Consider the following 22,479-nt stretch of genomic DNA (forward strand, 5'->3'; position numbering starts at 1 on the left):
CAAAAGTTTCTCAATACTTTGTTATATACCCTTTGTTGGCAATGACACAGATCAAACGTTTTCTGTAAGTCTTCACAAGGTTTTCACACACTGTTGCTGGTATTTTGGCCCATTCCTCCATGCAGATCTCCTCTAGAGCAGTGATGTTTTGGGGCTGTCGCTGGGCAACACAGACTTCCAACTCCCTCCAAAGATTTTCTATGGGGTTGAGATCTGGAGACTGGCTAGGCCACTCCAGGACCTTGAAATGCTTCTTACGAAGCCACTCCTTCGTTGCCCAGGCGGTGTGTTTGGGATCATTGTCATGCTGAAAGACCCAGCCACGTTTCATCTTCAATGCCCTTGCTGATGGAAGGAGGTTTTCACTCAAAATCTCACGATACATGGCCCCATTCATTCTTTCCTTTACACGGATCAGTCGTCCTGGTCCCTTTGCAGAAAAAACAGCCCCAAAGCATGATGTTTCCACCCCCATGCTTCACAGTAGGTATGGTGTTCTTTGGATGCAACTCAGCATTCTTTGTCCTCCAAACACGACGAGTTGAGTTTTTACCAAAAAGTTCTATTTTGGTTTCATCTGACCATATGACATTCTCCCAATCCTCTTCTGGATCAACCAAATGCACTCTAGCAAACTTCAGACGGGCCTGGACATGTACTGGCTTAAGCAGGGGGACACGTCTGGCACTGCAGGATTTGAGTCCCTGGCGGCATAGTGTGTTACTGATGGTAGGCTTTGTTACTTTGGTCCCAGCTCTCTGCAGGTCATTCACCAGGTCCCCCCGTGTGGTTCTGGGATTTTTGCTCACCGTTCTTGTGATCATTTTGACCCCACAGGGTGAGATCTTGCGTGGAGCCCCAGATCGAGGGAGATTATCAGTGGTCTTGTATGTCTTCCATTTTCTAATAATTGCTCCCACAGTTGATTTCTTCAAACCAAGCTGCTTACCTATTGCAGATTCAGTCTTCCCAGCCTGGTGCAGGTCTACAATTTTGTTTCTGGTGTCCTTTGACAGCTCTTTGGTCTTGGCCATAGTGGAGTTTGGAGTGTGACTGTTTGAGGTTGTGGACAGGTGTCTTTTATACTGATAACAAGTTCAAACCGGTGCCATTAATACAGGTAACGGGTGGAGGACAGAGGAGCCTCTTAAAGAAGTTACAGGTCTGTGAGAGCCAGAAATCTTGCTTGTTTGTAGGTGACCAAATACTTATTTTCCACCATAATTTGCAAATAAATTCATTAAAAATCCTACAATGTGATTTTCTGGATTTTTTTTCCCTCAATTTGTCTGTCATAGTTGACGTGTACCTATGATGAAAATTACAGGCCTCTCTCATCTTTTTAAGTGGGAGAACTTGCACAATTGGTGGCTGACTAAATACTTTTTTCCCCCACTGTATATACACAAAAGTATGTGGACACCCCTTCAAATTAGTGGATTCGGCTATTTCAGCTACACCCGTTGCTGACCGGTGTATAAAATCGATGCAATCTCCATTGACAAACATTGGCAGCAGAATGGACTTACTGAAGAGCGTCATAGGATGCCACCTTTCCAGCAAGTCAGTTTGTCAATTTCTGCCCTGGTCAACTGTAAGTGCTGTTATTGTGAAGTGGAAACGTCTAGGAGCAACAACGACTCAGCCGCGAAGTGGTAAGCCACACAGGCTCACAGAACAGGACTGCCGAGTGCTGAAGCACGTAGCGCGTAAAAATCGTCTGTCCTTACATTTACATTTCAGTCATTTAGCAGACGCTCTTATCCAGAGCGACTTACAGTTAGTGAATACATATTTATTTATTTATTTATTTATACTGGCCCCCGTGGGAATCAAACCCACAACCCTGGCGTTGCAAACGCCATGCTCTATCAACTGAGCTACATCCCTGCCGGCCATTCCCTCCCCTACCCTGGATGACGCTGGGCCAATTGTGCGCCGCTCATGAGTCTCCAGGTCGCGGCCGGCTGCAACAGAGCCTGGATTCGAACCAGGATCTCTAGTGGCACAGTTAGCACTGCAAAGCAGTGCCTTAGACCACTGCGCCACTCACTACCGAGTTCCAAACTGCCTCTGGAAGCAATGTCAGCACAATAACTGTTTGTCGGGAGCTTCATGAAATGGGTTTCCATGGCCGAGCAGCCGCACACAAGCCTAAGATCACCATGCGCAATGCCAAGCGTCGGCTGGTGTGGTGTAAAGCTCGCCGCAATTGGACTCTGGAGCAGTGGAAACGCGTTCTCTGGAGTGATGAATCATGCTTCACCATCTGGCAGTCCGACAGACAAATCTGGGTTTGGCTGATGCCAGGAGAATGCTACCTGCTCCAATGCATAGTGCCAACTGTAAAGTTTGGTGGAGGAGGAATAATGATCTGGAGCTGGGAAATGGAGCGGTGCACAAGCTCCAGTGCTTAATGTCCTTTCCAACCGCTCCGCTAAAAACCGCTCAGCGCTCACAGGGGAAAAAAAACTGTTGCTCCAAATTTTCTCCATTCATTAAAATCACAATTTAACCAACGCCCATCTATTTTTGTGACTACCTGGACCTACCCATTTGGATTTGAAGTATTGAAACCAAACCATATGGATTTGAATGAAAAGTATTTGAATGAACATGAAAAGGTGAATGTAAGAAGCATACATCATTTCAAAGGTCTCCCGAGTGGCGCAGTGGTCTAAGGCACTGCATCAGAATCCAGACTCTGTCGTAGCCGGCCGCGACCGGGAGACCCATGGGACGGCGCGCAATTGGCCCAGCGTCGTCCAGGGTAGGGGAGGGAATGGCTGGCAGGGATGTAGCTCAGTTGGTAGAGCATGGCGTTTGCAACGCCAGGGTTGTGGGTTCGCTTCCCACGGGGGGCCAGTATGAAAAAATAAATAATGTATGCACTCAGTAACTGTAAGTCGCTCTGGATAAGAGCGTCTGCTAAATTACGTAAATAGGCTACATGTCATATTAAACATAATATAAACACTCTAAATAGGTCAGGAGCCTAAGGGACAAAAATGAATTATTTAGGCTATATTATTTCAATTATTTCAAGGCTATAGCCTACAAAGAAATACATTGTGAAGCATTTGCGAGTGTGACACAATAGGCTGGTAGGTACATAAAGCGCTCAGCATTTAAACAACATTTTGTTGTATTAAATCATTATAATCTATACATTGTGCATATAGGCTGTGATTTACTTAGAATTAAATAAAAATTAAACGAAAAATTAATTATTAGTGCCTTTGGATTCATTTTAAGAATTAATTTTTAGAAACACGTTTGGCCAGTCTGTGGCTTCAGGCTCATGCGATGGTGCCTCGAGAGCAGGCCAGCAGTGGAGAATATCCTCTCCACACTTGCAGAGCCACTGGGGATGCTAAACACCCTTTTGGCCACCCTTGCCAGGCTGGGCAGAGACGCAGAGTATATATTTTTTATATATAGGTAGGCCTAAAGGTTTTTAGGCAAAATAACCCAATCAAAACGGAAAGCTCCTTGAACATGGGAATATGCCAGGCCTATTGAGCCAAAATCAATTATGGCCTATTGTATAGAATATAGAACAAAAATGAATGAAACGTTTAAGAGATCTGATTTTTTGTTAATAAATACTTTGCTACAATGACACACTTCGTTATCTACCCACCTCGTTCCTTTCTTTTAGCATGTGCACATAGTAAGTACACCATCACGCTTTCGAGATACGTGTCTTTTTAGATTCCACAATGATTATTTAGTTGTGGACACTACATCACCTCACTCATTCTCTTGGTCCTCATTTTTGTAAGTCACCTTGATTTGGCACCTGTGTGTTTTATCAGTTTCTTTATGAAAATATTTAGCGAACTCCATGACAGTAGCTAAAGCAGCACACAAGTAGACACCAATGTTGAACTGCATTGTTGGTTATGGGCTTGTAAGTAACCATTTCACGGTAAGGTCTACACTTGTTGTATTCGGTACATGACAAATACAATTTGATTTGAAATGCATGCTGGGCCGGGCATGCCCGGTGCTCGTGAAGTGAGCAATACTGGAGCGAAATTGGAATGGGCGAGAACGCCTACGCTCCAGCCTTTGGGAATCTCGCGCCACGCTCCAGTCAAATTGGGTACGCTCTGCTCACATACTCTGAATAGAACACGACACGTTACGTTATACGTCTGTCTTCTATATATAATATCGCAATGCAAAGCCATGTGGAGAGAGGCGCTCTTGCTATTGGACACTTGAATGGTGTAGTTCATCACCATTGGTTAAAGTGTTTCCATCCTATTCGTCCAATCATAGGGACACTCGAGGTATATTAGTACAATAATCCTCCGCTGCATTACGTAAAGGCAGAAAGGAAATTCGCTGTATAGCATTGTTAATTATTCTATTGTCACTTATCAATCCAAATACCATGTCTGGTAGAGGCAAAACTGGAGGAAAGGCCAGAGCGAAGGCAAAGTCCCGTTCATCCCGCGCTGGCCTTCAGTTCCCCGTAGGACGTGTCCACAGGTTACTGCGCAAAGGCAACTATGCGGAGCGTGTTGGTGCCGGAGCTCCTGTGTATTTGGCTGCTGTGCTGGAATATCTAACGGCTGAGATCCTCGAGTTGGCTGGCAACGCTGCAAGGGATAATAAGAAGACCAGGATCATCCCCCGCCACCTTCAGCTGGCTGTCCGCAACGACGAGGAACTCAACAAGCTTTTAGGTGGTGTCACCATCGCGCAAGGAGGAGTATTGCCTAACATTCAGGCGGTCCTCCTACCCAAGAAGACTGAAAAACCAGCAAAGAGCAAGTAACCAGCTACAGATCACAACAAAACCTGAGCTCCGTTAAGTGCCATCCACTTCTGTATAAAGAGCCTCCTTTTCAAATTTCAATTCCAGCGCATCCCGATACTGGATGCTTGCAGACGGACAATGCTTCATGTTATTGGTTTCCACGATGCGCAGGCACCGTCATTGGACAATTCATATAAATGTATGGACATTTTCGTAGAACATATACCAAATTTGCCACTGTCTTTTGGGTCTGGGCTATAAATGGTGGCGCATTTGAGGGTGGGGTGAATAACGCAATAGCGATTTCATTGTATGTTTTTATTTAGTAGTACTGTATCAACACATTTTGTGCTAAACACAGTGATGTCATGAGGTCAGTCAAATGTCTATTTGACTGAAATTGTTTATTTCAATAAATGTTCTGTACTGATACAGGGCACGCGCACAAACGTCATCACCAGTCTGTTCTGTTTTCACAATCCGGGTACTTTCCATCAGGCAGCGCATGAACAAAGGACACAGCGCATCGAAATTAATCTATAAATGGTTCTTTGAAGATCTGTGGGCATTTATGCATGTGTTATAGATGTAATATATTCATACAACGCATAATACTGTACATGGAACAAAGCAGCCCAAATTATTTTTATACAGCAGCCTATTCCTAGTTTATTTATTCCCATTGAACCTGTCACATGAAGATACATTAAAAAGGCCAATTCAACTGAATCAGAACCACAAACAACCATATGCAAATACACAAAATATTTAAATTGGTTAATTATGTTTGTGCATCTCAGAAAAAAAATGACACTTTTCTAATCAAATGATAAACATTGATTGCTTCCTTTTAAATAAGTGCTCACTTTTCAACCATTTTGTGTTCAAATATCAAAACTGCAAGACATCTGGACCACATATCCTTGTGAACTTCAGTGAGGGCAAATGTCTCAAATTAATTTCCATAGAAAGCGTTGTTTTTGTAAGATCATCCCATCTGCTGCAGATGTCCTTACTCCTGATAGCCCTCTGTCTTCATGTCATTCAGACCAAGGTCTTCGTTCTGCTCAAAGGTCCTGGTGTACTTCTCAGTTGTCATCTCTGGGTCTGGGTCAGGGGCATAGACATTCTGCAGACAAACATGATACAAATACATTCCAATTCACTACATTCAGACAGTATGTTAATGAACAAGGGCGGGAAATGTAAAATGTGATTCATGAAACTGACAAATTAATCCACTGAGAGGAGACTACGTGTTTGAACCTTAAAGGGATACCATATCTGTTTCTAACTAGTGTTGGCGTAATGACTGGTATTTACACTAACACTAGTTAGCATTGGCTCGCGAAACTACCTCTTCATTCCTTCATACTGAACGCAGATACAAAATCCCAAACTATCCCTTTAAAGATCTGAGAAAGAGAAGTGTTCTCATACCTGGAGATAGCTGTTCCCTGCAGGGTCATCGAGAACAATGTGAACGTCCATGTCTCCCGCCATGATCTATAGTATTTTTCAAAAGAAGAGGCGTTTTAAAGTCCGACTCCAGCCTCCATTGAACTTTTAAATACAACAGTTTCAGCATGGGTGCCAGACTGTTCTCCATTCAACACTACTACTTTGTTGCCTAGCCAAACATCTTATCAGATACAGCATATGCACCCTAATAAGCAGTTCACTCAAGTTTGATCAATCAAATGTGAAATTCTTGCTTGAGCTTTTCTGAAGTCTAAATAACATTTCTGCAGGGCGGGTAGCCTAGCGGTTAAGAGCGCTGGTCCAGTAACCAAAAGATCACTGGTTCGAATCCCCGAGCTGACTAGGTGAAAAATCTGTTGATGTGCCCTTGAGCAAGGCACTTAACCCTAATTGCTCCTGTAAGTCGCTCTGGAGAAGTGTCTGCTAAATGACTCAAATGTACAAAAACGTCATACTAACAGTTGTTTGATGATTGAGGGCCAGTATACACTTACTGTATAAAATAGCTGAATAAATGCCTCCTAGTTAAACTATAAAACTAGGGTACCAATACATTAAATGTCCGAAAAGCTCTATATTTACATGGTAGTTACAATGCATTTACAGTGTAGTTACACATTGTTAGTATTTACAACTGTTATACCAGTTGGTCACGTTCAGTTTCAAAGAATTGCAATAAACTCAAAATGGAGATAATGTATCGAATGGATCTTAAACAACAATTCTAGAGTGAGACAATAAGTTAGTCTGAGTAAGTTCCAAAAATCAAATGCAAATAAATGTAAAAACATGTGTAATTCCACACATCACTAACAGTTGTAAGTACTTTGGGATGTGTAATTACACTTAGGTTATAGATGTAAAGTGGGACCAAAACTAGTTCCAAACAAAACATTAGTGATAGGCTTATTCAATAATTTTATGCCTCTAACCTTGTCAATCTTCTGGCCAAAAAGCTTCAGTTTCTCTGTTCGATCTGAAGTGGAGCTGTCTCCACAAGTGAATGGATTTTTGGAAACAATCTGGAGGAAAACAAAGTGGTGGAGGAAAAACATGAATTCAAAATAGCAGAATGAAAGAGATCATAGACCAGGGATGCACACCTCAAATCCTTGAGGACGGCAGTCCTGCTGGTTTTGGTTTCTACCTAGAATTTAACTAATCAATTAATGTAAATGATTGGCCACATCTGGCTTCACAGGTCTAAATCAGTCACTAATTAAAGAGGTGAAAATGAAATCAGCAGAAACAGCATCCCTCAAGGACTGGAGTTGTGCATCGCTGCCTTGGAATTACAGCACATCAGCCCAGGTGCAGAGCCAGTGGAACACAACCGGCGTTAAAAAATATACAACTCTCCACTGGAGACTGGAGTTCAATCCCTGTGTGCACCCTTCATAATATGTCTCCCCTTCATCCATTTCCCCCTCTCCTTCTCAACCGACTGAATAAAGCATTAAAAGGGTTTACCAGATCTTTGATGTCTTTGAGGAGTCCCTCCAAGGTGGTGAATTTGCCGCCGACAGCTGCCATCCCCAACTCAAATTCCAGCTCAGGTATGAGGATGCTACATGTCTCCGACTGCACAAACAACCACAACATATAATATATAATAATATAATATGCCATTTAGCAGACGCTTTTATCCAAAGCGACTTAGTCATGCATGCATACATTTTTGTGTATTGTTGAATCAACTCCATCATGATTCAGGAATAGGAATGCTCTTCTGTGAAAAAGTTCCATGTTCCTCTTTGTATGCTTTATTCGAGGCCCACAATGGAAACAAGTCCTTTGATTTGGCCCGAGGGTGATTTTATTTGGCCCCCCAAGTTGTTTTATTTTTTATTGTTGGAAATAAAAGACTGGAAAAACACCAGCAAATTAGCTCCAAGTGATTTTAATTTTGGAAATCTGTTCCAAAGTATTCCCACGCATAATAGAGAGATACTGTATATGTGATCGTATACAAATGATTATGTTTTAGTCAAATATATTGGTTTGGGTTTCTTGCGGTACATTTTTAGTCTACAAATTATTTGTAATTATGTTCCGTCCCCCTGACCATCCACTCAATATTTTTTTTTAGCCCGCGGCTGAATCTAGTTGATGATCCCTGGTGTATGTATTGTTTGGCTTGACAATGGCAGTAATTGAGTTGGAAAAAGCACAAACAGCCCTGGGACCAGGCTAATGCAATGCTACAGTAAAACTAGTGAATGCCAGATAAAAGACAGGCAGTACAATGGAGGGGGCTACCTTGAGAAGATCTCTGGACATGTCAGACAAGTCAGTGAGGTGAAGGGTTATCTTCGTGCCCAGCTCTTCTGTGGCGCCACCAGATTTCACCTTAACCACAGAGTAGATAGTCATGCAATCATATTAGGATATTTGCAATCTATGAATATGCCTTGAAAATAAAATGTGCCTGACAATGAATTAATGATAAAAAAAGAGGAAACTTACTTCGTTGGTTCGATGTCCACAGTCATCACAGTTTGTTGCCATGATAATGACTTCTTTGAAATGGGGGATTTCTGAGGAATTGTAAAGGAGGATACCTGCACCTTGCAAATTGAAACATTATACACCACCTTTATCATAGGACACTACTGGGGACAGTGGTGTAAAAATACTTGAAGGTACTAAAGTAGTTTTTTTTGGGTATCTGTACTTTACCATTTATATTTTTGAAAACTTCGCCTTCACTACATTCCTAAAGAGAATAATGTACTTTTTACTCCATACATTTTCCCTGACACCCAAAAGTACTCGTTACATGTTGAGTGCTTAGCAGGACAGGAAAATGGTCCAATTCACGCACTTATCAAGAGAACACGTGGCCATCCCTACTGCCTCTGATCTGGCAGACTCACTAAACACAAATGCATCGTTTGTAAATGATGTCTGAGTGTTGGAGTGTACCCCTGGCTATCCGTACATTTAAAAAACAAGAAAATGGTGCCATCTGCTTTGCTTAATATAAGGAATTTTAAATGACATACTTTTAATTTTGGTACTTAAGTATATTTAAAACCAAATATTTTTAGACTTTTATTCAAGTAGTATTTTACTGGGTGACTTTCACTTGAGTAACTTTCTATTAAAAAGGTATCTATATGTTTACTCAAATATGACAATTGCATACTTTTTCCACCACTGACTGGGGACCAGTGAAGTAGTGGTAAAAATATACACTACCGTTCAAACGTTTGGGGTCACTTAGAAATGTCCTTGTTTTTGAAAGAAAAGCATTTTTTTTTGTCCATTAAAATATCAAATTGATCGGAAATACAGTGTAGACATAGTTAATGTTGTAAATGGCTATTGTAGCTGGAAACGGCTGATTTGTAATGGAATATCTACATAGGCGTACAGAGGCCCATTATCAGCAACCATCAGTCCTGTGTTCCAATGGCACGTTGTGTTTGCTAATCCAAGTTTATCATTTTAAAAGGCTAATTGATCATTAGAAAACCCTTTTGCAATTATGTTAGCACAGCTGAAAACTGCTGTGCTGATTAAAGAAGCAATAAAACTGGCTTTTTGAGACTAGTTGAGCATCTGGAGCATCAGCAATTGTGGGTTTGATTACAGGATCAAAATGGACAGAAACAAATAACTTTCTTCTGAAACTCGTCAATCTATTCTTGTTCTGAGAAATGAAGGCTATTCCATGCGAGAAATTGCCAAGAAACTGAAGATCTCGTACAACGCTGTGTACTACTCCCTTCACAGAACAGCGCAAACTGGCTCTAACCAGAATAGAAAGAGGAGTGTGAGGGCCCGATGCACAACTGAGCAAGAGGACAAATACATTAGTGTCTAGTTTGAGAAACAGACGCCTCACAGGTCCTCAACTGGCAGCTTCATTAAATAGTACCCGCAAAACACCAGTCTCAACGTCAACAGTGAAGAGGCGACTCCGGGATGCTGACCTTCTAGGCAGAGTTGCAAAGAAAAAGCCATATCTCAGACTGGCCAATAAATAGAAAAGATTAAGATGGGCAGTCTGAGATATGGCTTTTTCTTTGCAACTCTGCCTAGAAGGTCAGTGACCCCAAACTTTTGAACAGTAGTGTAGGTGGGTAAACACTGATCGCCAATTGCAGTGATTAAAGTAACGCTCCCTATACTTTCAATGCATTTTTCTGCAAAAGGAGAGGAATGCTCGCGCAAAATGAAAAAGGTGCGTAAATGGCTTTTAAGTGTGTGAACTAGAGTTGTCACGATACCCACATTTTGACTTCGTTACCGCTAACAGGTTTAGTATCACGATACAACACCAAAACCACATTAAAAGAAAGCGTATTAGCTAGTCACAGAATAAACATTGAACCAATATGTTGATAACTGGTAGAACACCAAAGTATCTTCTATTCTATATTTACAATTTCCTTCAAAAATAACACCATATTAAATAACAGAAAAATATCTTGCATTTTCCTTATGCAAAACCATGAGAGTCAGAGCATACAAAATCATTTTACAATATATCTAAACTGTTGTAGAATGTAATTGATACATATCAGGGTTCATTTGCTCATCTATGGCCATAATATTGGGTCAAATTACATTTATTAGACCTATGATTAATTATTCATTACAGCTAAATAATTTAATGTATTAAATTAATATTTTAGTTCCAAAACTACATAAAAAAAACAAAACACTGACGCTTCTGTAGTGCAAGTCTCTACAATGGACTTTACACAGCATACCATGATTCCCAGAGCGCTTTTCAACTCTCAAGGTGCAATGCTCCACCCAGGGCTGCTGGCTGGCTACTGCTAGCAAGCCCAGACAAACACGAAGTAGGCCTAATCTAAATTAATTGCTGTCATAGGGAAGTTATGAGTGCATTTCACATCACCTTTGGGTTGTAATCATATTAATGTCATTTTGAATATAATTGCTAGTAGAATAACGTTACAATGTGTAAAATAGTTTTGTATGTCGTTTGGGAACTAAACCTCCCTTTCACTGCACTGCTTTGCACCACCGGCATTTTCGCTCTCCTCTCGCTTGCTTCTCAAAAGTGGCTTGCACTATGTCAAGTAGCCTGGCTAGCTTACTACTACCCCCTTGAGAAGATTCAAACAAATTACTAGACACACTCGATCCTCTCAATCCGTATATGACCTGAGACACATTTGACAGAAGTACCGAAAGTAAAAAAATATATAAAAAATCTAGTTCCGAACTGTTTTTCCATGTTGTAGTACCGAAAAAGTACAGAAGTTTCAGTATACCGTGCAATACTAGCGTTAACCCTCCACTACACCACTGTTGGGGACAAACAGAGACTGGGAAGGATACGGACAAGCTTCATGTTTGTCGAGGCTGGGGCATTGCACTCTGGACAGTTCGTATTAAATGTCAACACCTGAAGGAGAAATTAGATATATTACTCCAGGGTAAATTGAGGAAAAACTCAATCAATATTTTGATGCAAAATGTCTGGAAATCCCACCTCATTTCTCATACTGTCAATGTCATTACTGGGCTTTTCCTCTTCGTCTTCAGCCTGAGCAACAACAAAAAAAGGACATACATTTTTTCTTTTTAAGTCGCATTTTTCTTATGCTAGATAAAAGTTTACTGGTGAACATGGGTCAAATTACAAATGGCGTCTGCAGTCTATTGTTTTCTTCTATCCTGTGAGGATTCCACACGCATTGGCACAAGACATCTTGAGGACAGCAACCGAGGCACTGCCTTTCTAAAACAGATATGTCCCCTTACAGGAGTAGTGATGTGTCAAGTCAAACTACTCGCCTTTATTCCTAACTGGGCGTCCTGTTGGGGAGTTCTCTTGTAGTGGCTGACCGAGAGAGCCTCATCCTTCTGCGGCGCAAAGGGGTTCTCCACAAAACTGTTCCCAGATGGATCATCAATGACCTACAATAACAACACACATACTCATGTATCTTAAAACAGAGGTTCATTCTGAAAGAAATCCAGAGTAAAAAAAGAACATTGTAGGTCTGATTAAACCTGTGCCTTGATTGTATAGCCAGAAATGTTTAATTACATGTAACTTCAATCTTGTACACAGATGAGAGGCTGGAGTGATACAATTGGACATACCAGTGTGAATCCACTTTCACCTTCTTTCAACTTCTTCAATTTATCAATGAACTCATTGATTTTCACAGCAACTTCTGGTGCAGTTGCCTTCAAGCATAAACATGATTTAGTCAACAAGCAGTGAAGTACATATGGCATTTGGTAAAATCAAAGTAAACAAAGCTTATACATTTCTTAGTGGCTGGTCTTGCTCCAACCCTGCAACTGCACGGTCTAAGAGGCCTTCGATGGTAGAGAGCGCTAGGGAGCAAGAGGAAAAGTTGATGGGTACTGTAAAACTGTTCTTCATCTCCTAAATGCATACAGCTTCACTTACTACAACAGTTGGATTAATTAAGTCAAGTTTACAACACTGTGCTGCTGTCGGCAAACACCTGTATAATAGGGATGTGCAGCTTTCTCTTTCCAGAAGGATTATCCGATACGATACAGGAACGATAGGTTTTAGTTTGCAACGATTCAGTGTGGTTTGATTAGAGGAACGAATTGATGCGACATTTGTTGCATACACACATTCAATTTCCAATTAAAATCTGATGCCGATGGAGCTCAGGAGCTCGGCCTCTCTGAGCTGGATCTGTTTGTGTGTGTGTGTGTTTGAATTATGTACTGTATACAGCACATTCAGAAAGTATTCAGACCCCTTGACTTTTCCACATGATGTTATGTTACAGCCTTATTCTAAAATGGATTAAATCGTTTTTTCCCCCCTCAATCAATCTACAGACAATGCCCCATAATGACAACGCGAAAACAGGTTTAGACATTTTTGCAAATGTATAAAAAAAATAAAACATTTACGTAGGTATTCAGACCCTTTACTCAGTACTTTCTTGAAACACCTTTCGCAGTGATTACAGCCTCGAGTCTTCTTGGGTATGACGCTACAAGCTTCGCACACCTGTATTTGGGGAGTTTCTCCCATTCTTCTCTGCAGATCCTCTCAAGCTCTGTCAGGTTGGATGGGGAGCGTCGCACCACAGCAATTTTCAGGTCTCTCTTTCTTTCTGTCTTAACAGGGCAGTGTTATAATTTGAGACAGGCTTGAATAAGCGAAGTAGCCAATAGGCAGAGCATAGCATAATTTGTCTGATTTCCTGTAATAATTGTAAGGGAATAATAATGATTTTTATTTTGTAAAGTGGTTTCTTGCATCTAACTACATTTTCAGTCACTTTGTCTGAATGACAAGTGGATAAACAGGTTAATGTCAATCCCTACATGTTTTTTTCAAAAGTCTCATGGAATGTAGGCCTACATTGAACACCACACATTGGCTGCTACTGTAGGCTGAACGATAGAACAGATATTTCCATGTTTAAATGTTATGGGATGCATTTTCTCCATTGTTTTTGATGGTAGGCCACTATGGTAGGCCTACATTATGATCAAATAGCCTTCTTGGCCACTGTTTTGACTGTAATTTAAAAACGGGTACAGCCTCAGTGCCAGAAGTTGCACTGAATTTTCACAACATTCAAGTGTGCGCTCAGCAGACAACATTGAGTGCGGGTAGCAAAAGTGATTGCTGTCCTCGTTATGAAATGATCAACTTTACCCTGTATATCTAAAAATGACCATATATACTGATTGTTTCAAGCAAAACTACCAAAACTATTGCTGATGGTGAACCTAAACAATCGAAATAAAATCCAATGTAAGCCCCGATCAGCATGTAGCCTACCTATAGCCAGATGAGAGTTGTCTCCCCGGTGGTAGCTTAGGCTACTTTTATTCCAGTAAAACACAATTTTCAACAGTGCATTTGATAAGAAATTACATAGAAAATTACATTGGTTGTCACTCAACTAATAAAGCCTAATATTGCACAAGACATTTTTGTAAATATTTGAATGGTGAAGGTGACGCGCAGACGTGCCAGATCAGGAATAGGCCTACCTCTCTTTGGTCACTGCACAAAGCTGTGCACAGCGCACAGTTTGACTAGGCTGCTGATATTGCCTGGGGTTGTTAGGTTTGCAAAATGACTTGTAGATCAATGAGTGTCAACATAATTACATGCTTAGTTCGACACTGAAGGAGAGGATGCAGTTGTCACAAAATATTAGTTATTTTGGGAGGTAGAAAGAAAGTAATCTGAGCAAATTGTTTTAGTGAATCAGCATTTGAACCGACTTACTGACCGATGCATGCTACATTTGGATCGGTTTGGGGTCCCACAGACTGATGCACTCATATCTTAAACATTTGAACAGGGGACCGATGCATATTGGTGAATCGTTACATTCCTACTCTATAAATAAAGGATAAAAATGATTCCAGTAAAAAAGCTAAGAGGAATCTCAGCAGTAAAAGACAGTATTATTGGATGAACAGACAAAAGGGAATTCTCTAGATCTGGGACCAAGCTAGCAATTCTCAGGCCGACAATGGGTGACCCTAATTTCTGGAATCAGTGGCAACATGACAGTAGTACGTATGCATGAAAAGTGAACATTGTTTTCCAAATCAGCAAAAGTTGACGGAGTACTTACAGCCCTTCTGTGTGTATGGGGGGATTTCAAAATCCAGTTCAGGAATTCTGGTAGTTGCACTGTCCGCTTTGACAACTTCTCGATTCATATCCTACAAAACAAGATAACAAAACAGACTAAATATAATAATAATACAATATATAATCAAATAATATAAGTAAGCAGAAAACAACATGGATCTATATAGCCTGGTCCTAGGTGGGCCCTGTTGGGTTCTCATGCAAAGCATTGACGACGGCATGGCCAATATGTACAACAGTCCCGACACTGTCTAAACGTTTCGCAAGTGAGAATTGTTTACGGTTTTAGATAGGAAACCTTTAGAACGTTACTTTCATATCATCATTTTTTTCTTTTTCTTCTTCTTAAAAAAAAAAAAAAGGTTACAAAAATAAGGTCATATACACATTTTTTACGAGAATCCCACATGGCCATCTTGTTGCACGGTTTTTCCATTACAGCACCAGTGTCGCCAGTGATTATGTTCATGTTGGCTCTAGTGTTATTTTTTGGGAACTGTGTTTCCATCAGTGTTTGACAAGAATTGACAGAATCAACAACCTCTGCATTATCACCACAGCTGCTTTGTGAAGTGTTAACAGTGGAAGGGGTTAACCCAGGTTCAGAGTTAGCCATTGTTATGTAAATTCCAGCAAAAAAGTACCAGTGGCCTCGCCTTGGCCCCAAGTCAGAGCAGTTCCAGAGGCCATGGCCCAGTGAGACACTGGAGCAGGGCCGTGGAGGTGAAAACACAAAAGTCTGAGCCTTTTTGGTAAAACACTGGGGTAGGCCTTAATCCTTTGTGGAAATTCACCACACCTTTTCTAGCTATCTAGCATCTCTGAACACCTGTGTGTAAAGGAAGAAGGACGCCAGAAAAGTGTTGGTACAAAAAAAAATACTATCGGCTGCAACTGTATTTAAGTGTACAGTAAGTGTATATTTTGCATTTGTACAATTATTTTGATGTGATATTAAAAGTATTCATAGACGTGTTTCTAGAAATGTATCACAATTCGATTCAAGTTTAGATTGAGTATCAGGCTGTTTTGGCTGCCAAAGCCAGTTTACCTCTGAACATAATGGTTTATTTCTCATGTGTTTTTTTTTCGTATTATTTTTTACATTACATTTACGTCATTTAGCAGACGCTCTTATCTTTTTTTTGTTCTTTTTTTGGGGGGGGTGGTGGTGTGGGGTAAGGAGGGGGGGGGTTAGAAGGATTACTTTATCCTATCCCAGGTGTTCCTTAAAGAGGTGGGGTTTCAAATGTCTCCGGAAGGTGGTGAGTGACTCCGCTGTCCTGGCGTCGTGAGGGAGCTTGTTCCACCATTGGGGTGCCAGAGCAGCGAACAGTTTTGACTGGGCTGAGCGAGAACTGTGCTTCAGCAGAGGTAGGGGAGCCAGCAGGCCAGAGGTGGATGAACGCAATGCCCTCGTTTGGGTGTAGGGACTACAACGTTGGGAAAGAGCTTGTAAGTAAGCATTTCACTATAAGGGCTACCTACACCTGTTGTATTTGGCGCATGTGACAAATAAAAATTTATCATCTTGGATGGAAAAGCAGTAGGCTAGCCCACACTCCTTAAGAGCTCATCTTGAGCTAGCCTAGTCCCAGAACTGTTTGTGCTCTTGCCAATGCCAACTCCATTGCTGTTTGGCATGACAATGAGTGGCATGATAGCTAGTACAGACAGACACAGGCTAGCTAGTATTCCCAATTGTTGCTAGCCACGCACACTTACATAGAAAAAAACCTAAACGTCCCTTGTTGGTCACGAATGTTTAATACTGTGTTAACAAACGAGCTTCAATACCATACAACACTCCTTCTGTGGCCTCCAACTGCTCTTAAACGCTAATAAAACTAAATGCATGCTCTTCAATCGAACGCCGCTTGCAGCCGCCCACCCGACTAGAATCACTACTCTCGGCGGGTCTGACTTAGAATATGTGGACAACTACAAATACCTAGGTGTCTGGTTAGACTGTAAACTCTCCTTCCAGACTCAAATTAAGCATCTCCAATCCAAAGTTAAATCTAGAATCAGATTCCTTTTTCGCAACAAAGCCTCCTTCACTCATGCTGCTAAACATGCCCTCATAAAACTGATATCCTACCGATCCTTGACTTCGGCGATGTCATTTACAAAATAGCTTCCAACACTCTACTCAGCAAATTGGATGTAGTCTATCCATTCGTTTTGTCACTAAAGCCCCATATACTACCCACCATTGTGACCTGTACGCTCTCGTTGGCTGGCCCTCACTACATATTCGTCGCCAAACCCACTGGCTCCAGGTCATCTATAAATCCCTTCTAGGTAAATCCCCGCCTTTCTTAGCTTACTGGTCACCATAGCAACACCCACCCATAGTATGCACTCCAGCAGGTATCTCTCACTGGTCATCCCCAAAGCCAACACCTCCTTTGGCCGCCATTCCTTCCAGTTCTCTGCTGCAAATGACTGGAACGAACTACAAATATCTCTGAAGCTGGAGACACTTATCTCCCTCACTATCTTTAAGCATCAGTTGTCAGAGCAGCTTACCGATCACTGTACCTGTACACAGCCCATCTGTAATTAGCCCACCCAACTACCTCATCCCCATATTGTTGTTATTTACATTGTTATTTATTTTCCTCATTTGCACCCCCAGTATCTCTATTTGTACATCATCTTCTGCACATTATCACTCCAGTGTTAATACTAAATTGTAATTATTTTGCACTATGGCCTATTTATTGTCTTACCTCCATAACTTACTACATTTGCACACACTGTATATATATTTTCTATTTTCTATTGTGTTATTGACTGTATGTTTTTGTTTATTCCATATGTAACTCTGTGTTGTTGTTTTATCGCACTGCTTTGCTTTATCTTGGCCAGGTCGCAGTAGTAAATGAGAACTTGTTCTCAACTGGCTTACCTGGTTAAATAAAGGTGAAATAAAAAAATAAAAAATACAATTATATTTGAACTTACTCTGCCGATTGTTCGTGGGATTGGTCCTTCAGTAGGTTGAAATTTGAGCCAAAATATCCATAGGAAGGTATTATTAAACTGTGTGGCAATAAAGATGTATTTTCTCGTGACAAAAGCCATGTGCACAAGACGTACATGCACACGATGCATGCAAACTAACAGAAGTCTTGCAGGTGTTTATGGTTTTGCACAAGTGCCAGGTGATAGAAATGTAAACGGCAGTACCAGCGCTCTAAAAAGTTGGGTAATAATACTTTCCTGTGAATATTTTGTCTCAAATTTCTACCCACTGAAGGACCAACCTCACTGACAACCGGTAGAGTAAGTTAAAATGTAATGTTATTAAACATTCTGGCTTGTAAGGAAACTTTCCAAGTTTTTGCAATGCTTTGTTTCAGACTGTATACTAAGAATCGGTATCACAGGCTGATTTATTAGGGAAGCCAGCTCACTACATCTCAAAGCCTACCACTGGTCAGTGGTTCAGCATATAACTGGGAAAGAAGCTGCATCCTAGTTAGATTAGACAGGACAAACTTGTTTTCACGAGTTTTGGTATATTGTCAAAATAAATATATCACAGCACATTTCTGGATTCATTCTGCAGCTTTTAGTTGATTAATTAGAATACTATTGGAAATGACTGTTGAAAGTTCCATTTTTATTCTTAAAACAACTTGAAAATGATGCTGTCGCTGTTTCCTGTTGACAAGTGAAAATAAGGAAGCTGGTACAGAATACAAAATATTCCAAAACATGCATCCCGTTTGCAACACAGCACTAAAGTAATACTGCAAGAAATGTGGCAAAGCAATTAACTTTTTGACCTGAATACAAAGTGTTATGTTTGGGGCAAATCCAATATAACACATTACTGAGTACGACTTTCCATATTTTCAAGCATAGTGGTGGCTGCATCATGTTTTGGGCACGCTTGTAATTGTTAAGGACTGGTGAGTTTTTCAGGATAAAAAGAAAGAAACAGAATGGAGCTAAGCACAGGCATAATCCTAGAGGAAAACCTGGTTCCGTTTGCTTTCCACCAGACTCTAGGAGATGAATTCACCTTTCAGCAGGACAATAACCTACAACAAGGCCAAATCTACACTGGAGTCGCTTACCAAGACGACATTGATTGTTCCTGAGTGGCCAAGTTAAAGTTTAGACTTAAATCTGCTTGAAAATCTATGGCAATACTTGAAAATGGTTGTCTAGCAATGATCAACAACCAATTTGATAGAGCTTGAAGAATTTTGAAAAGAAGAAATGGGCAAATGTTGCACAATCCAGGTGTGGAAAGCTCTTAGATCCTTACCCAGAAAGACTGAGCTGTAATCACTGCCAAAGGTGATATTGACTCAGGAGTGTGTATACTTATGTATTTCATTTTCAGTACATTTGCAAAAATGTGTCATTGTGGGGTATTGTGTGTAGATGGCTGAGAAAAAAATATATTGAATCCATGTTGTACAACAAAATGTGGAATAAGTCAAGGGGTATGAATACTTTCTGAAGGCACTGTATATTTCTCACTAGTTTAACCATTTAGAGAGTTTAAAAATGATCTTATGCAAAATTTGACTGGGTGTTCTAGAAAGAGTTCCCATATAACTAGCAGATTGTAACGGGCTAATGTAATGCTCCATTAGCTGTTACAGGATAGGTACTGTTTGGCGTAGCACAGAATTTTCGACCAACCTTATTTTGGCAATACTATCTTCGTTCTCTATTTGGCCAAACATCTATCTTTTAAAATGTCCGTGTCCAGTTGCAGGTGCCTTGTTTTAATTTATCAAATGCTCAGTTAAAATAAATGTAAGCTAAATGAAGTAATCCAACAATGTGTACACCACCATCTTGTCTATTTCAAATATTCTTTCATTGATTGAGACAGGAGGGTCCACCCCAAAGTGCCTAATGTCATGATGACGCTCACCTGTCTCGATCATATTGTTGGATTAATTAATGGAGCAAAACATGTATTTATTTTAATACCGGAGCATTTGATAAATTCAAATGAATCACCTGCAACTGGAAGATAGTATCGCCAAGTTTAGGTTGGCTGAAAACTCTGTGCTACGCCAAACAGTACCCATCCTGTAACGGATAATGGAGCATCACATTAACCCATTACAATCTGGTAGCTACTTCCCATAGTGACTGTGCAGCAGCCCATTCATTTGCCCTCCCTAGCCATTGAAATATCTAAGTTAAAAATATTATTTTACTACACTGATTCCACAATTGAACGTCAGTATGTCATAAATCTTCTTATTTTATTAGGAAAATGTTTCATACACAAATAAAAACGTATGAAGAAAAAGGCCCTTAAAAAAAAAAAAAAGCAGATTTGCTCAACTATTTAGCATCATTAAAACATATACAAAACAAAATGTCAAAAAAATGTATTCGTTACATGTCTATTAGATTTGATATAATGTGGATTTGTATTATTATTATTTATTTTTCTCTCTTCCTTATTTATTTGTGTAATCCCTCTGGCTGTTCGGTTGTGTTTTACATGTTACTGTATTTTTTATATTTTTTATGAATAATAAAAAATAAAAATAAAGTTAGATAGGCTACCTGTTTTGACTTGACATTGAGTGTGTAGGTGATGCCTTGATCCTGTATGCGACCAGCTGACTGGATTTCAGTGTTCGACCAACTGCAGTTGGGGCAGGTGAAAGAACTGATGATAATTTCTTTGAAGAAAGGAATCTTCGTAAGAAGAATACGTGTCATTCCCTACAAAGATTGAGATAATACATGTTGGATGACAGTCAATCATACAGCGATAGACAATTCCATACGTTAAATTAACTGGTCTGTGTGTTAGCTAGCTAGTTAGCGTTACCTAGCTAGCTACTTACATTTTGGTAACAATTCATGCACAGACTCTCGATTTCGGTGGGTTGATTGTCTTCGTCATCAGCACTGATCTCTTTGAAAACACTACCGCCACGGACATTTTCCTCTGCTATGACGGACATTATTTCACTTCACGAGAGTTGTCAATAAGAAAATAAACTGTTATTTTGCATATGCTGCCCGCTGTTTCTGGAACTTCCTATTACATCTGAAGGCGCAGTACAAAACACACGTTTTCATCTCTGCTTTTCTCCCTACCCCCGGAAATAAACGTGAAATGCTTCTTCTTCTTTGGTGGAAAATGTCACATGTTTTGTGCGCATGCGTAAAACCCAATCAACGTCTCGTCATTTTGCAGGAAGTGGCCTTGTTAGTTTTAAAAAAACTCTTAACGAATTCCTTGTGACGTCCCAAATCTGACGTCACCATAGAATTAGGAATTAGAATACAATAATGAACATGGATGGATCGGAAAGCCATTTTATTCATTGAATTGTTTGTATCAATATTTTTTTTTTGTTGTATCAATAATTAATATGTTTATATAAATACATATATTTTTTTTCTATCAAGTAAATATTTATCGATATCAAAAATGTGATTTTTTTTCAATTTTATTATGGATATAAATAATTAAATCATAAATATTAATACTATTCTTTTTTATACAAAATACATCTATGATAATGACCTTCATGGTTGCAGGACTGCATTTGCTTGCTCCTACAAAGCCTACACACCCATTGCACAGTTTTCATTTTTATCTAAAAAGGATTACATTTGATTATTTTCCTATAGATCTACACAACTTACCCCTCCTTATAACCAGTAGATGTACACAGACGAAGGGATGTGTTGTTGAACTTGACATATTGCCACTGGCCCTGTTCAGCAGGAAGTCCAGCACCCACAAGGTAATGCTGGGGTCACAGGATGTTGGTGGCACCTTAATTGGGGATGACCGGCTCATGGTAATGGCTGGAGCAGAATCAGGAGAATGGTATCAAATACAGTGCATTCGGAAAGTATTCAGACCCCTTGACCTTTTCGACATTTTGTTACGTTACAGCCTTATTCTAAAATAGATTAAATTATTTTCGTCCCCCATCAATCCACACACAATAGCCCATAATGACAAAGGAAAAACAGGTTAAGACATTTTTGCAAATGTATTAAAAATAAAAAACTGAAATATTACATTTACAGTGCCTTGCAAAAGTATTCATCTCTCATGGCGTTTTTCCTATTTTGTTGCATTACAACCTGTAATTTAAATGGATTTTTATTTGGATTTCATGTAATGGACATACAAAAAAATAGTCCACATTGGTGAAGGGAAATAAAAAAATAACTTGTTTCAAAAAATTCTAAAAAACAAATAACGGAAAAGTGGTGCGTGCATATGTATTCACCCCATTTGCTATGAAGCCTCTAAATAAGATCTGGTGCAACCAATTACCTTCAGAAGTCACATAATTAGTTAAATAAAGTCCACCTGTGTGCAATCTAAGTGTCACATGATCTGTCACATGATCTCAGTATATATACACCTGTTCTTTAAGCCATTGCTTAAAGAAACAAATAAGCAAACACATTTGGTGTTCGCCAAAAGGCATGTGGGAGACTCCCCAAACATATGGAAGAAGGTACTCTGGTCAGATGAGACTAAAATTGAGCTTTTTGGCCATCAAGGAAACCGCTATGTCTGGCGCAAACCCAACACCTCTCATCACCCCAAGAACACCATCCCCACAGTGAAGCATGGTGGTGGCAGCATCAT

General features: G+C 40.1%; 2 protein-coding genes across 3 annotated transcripts; one reads left to right on the top strand and one right to left on the bottom strand.

Moving 5' to 3' along the window:
• The first annotated feature begins 4,322 nt into the window (after nucleotides 1-4,322).
• LOC121573961 (histone H2A-like) lies at nucleotides 4,323-5,225 on the top strand. Its single transcript, XM_041886378.2, has one exon. It carries the CDS (start codon nucleotides 4,403-4,405, stop codon nucleotides 4,787-4,789), a length of 387 nt encoding a protein of 128 aa, XP_041742312.1. The 5' UTR covers nucleotides 4,323-4,402; the 3' UTR covers nucleotides 4,790-5,225.
• LOC121573959 (zinc finger protein ZPR1) lies at nucleotides 5,136-20,977 on the bottom strand. Of its 2 annotated transcripts, XM_041886376.2 has the most exons (14): nucleotides 20,702-20,977; nucleotides 20,415-20,576; nucleotides 14,839-14,929; nucleotides 12,513-12,583; nucleotides 12,344-12,430; nucleotides 12,032-12,154; nucleotides 11,727-11,780; nucleotides 11,573-11,639; nucleotides 8,720-8,790; nucleotides 8,513-8,602; nucleotides 7,724-7,834; nucleotides 7,186-7,275; nucleotides 6,212-6,277; nucleotides 5,136-5,900 (listed from the first exon to the last, which is right to left on the bottom strand). In XM_041886376.2, exons 1-14 carry the CDS (start codon nucleotides 20,819-20,821, stop codon nucleotides 5,784-5,786), a joined length of 1,320 nt encoding a protein of 439 aa, XP_041742310.1. In that variant the 5' UTR covers nucleotides 20,822-20,977; the 3' UTR covers nucleotides 5,136-5,783. The 2 variants fall into 2 exon arrangements, with proteins under 2 accessions (XP_041742310.1, XP_041742311.1); XM_041886377.2 differs by lacking the exon at nucleotides 20,415-20,576.
• Between the last annotated feature and the right edge of the window lie 1,502 nt (nucleotides 20,978-22,479).

Source organism: Coregonus clupeaformis, chromosome 9, assembly GCF_020615455.1.
Source record: "Coregonus clupeaformis isolate EN_2021a chromosome 9, ASM2061545v1, whole genome shotgun sequence".
NCBI classification, from domain to species: domain Eukaryota; kingdom Metazoa; phylum Chordata; class Actinopteri; order Salmoniformes; family Salmonidae; genus Coregonus; species Coregonus clupeaformis.

Coding starts and splice junctions, on each gene's coding strand:
- LOC121573959 (XM_041886376.2), bottom strand. CDS start 20,821: ATGTCCGTCATAGCAGAGGAAAATGTCCGTGGCGGTAGTGTTTTCAAA. Junction 7,276..7,723: donor TCAAAGACATCAAAGATCTG/GTAAACCCTTTT, acceptor GTTTTCCTCCAG/ATTGTTTCCAAAAATCCATT. Junction 6,278..7,185: donor TTGGCCAGAAGATTGACAAG/GTTAGAGGCATA, acceptor AAAATACTATAG/ATCATGGCGGGAGACATGGA.
- LOC121573961 (XM_041886378.2), top strand. CDS start 4,403: ATGTCTGGTAGAGGCAAAACTGGAGGAAAGGCCAGAGCGAAGGCAAAG.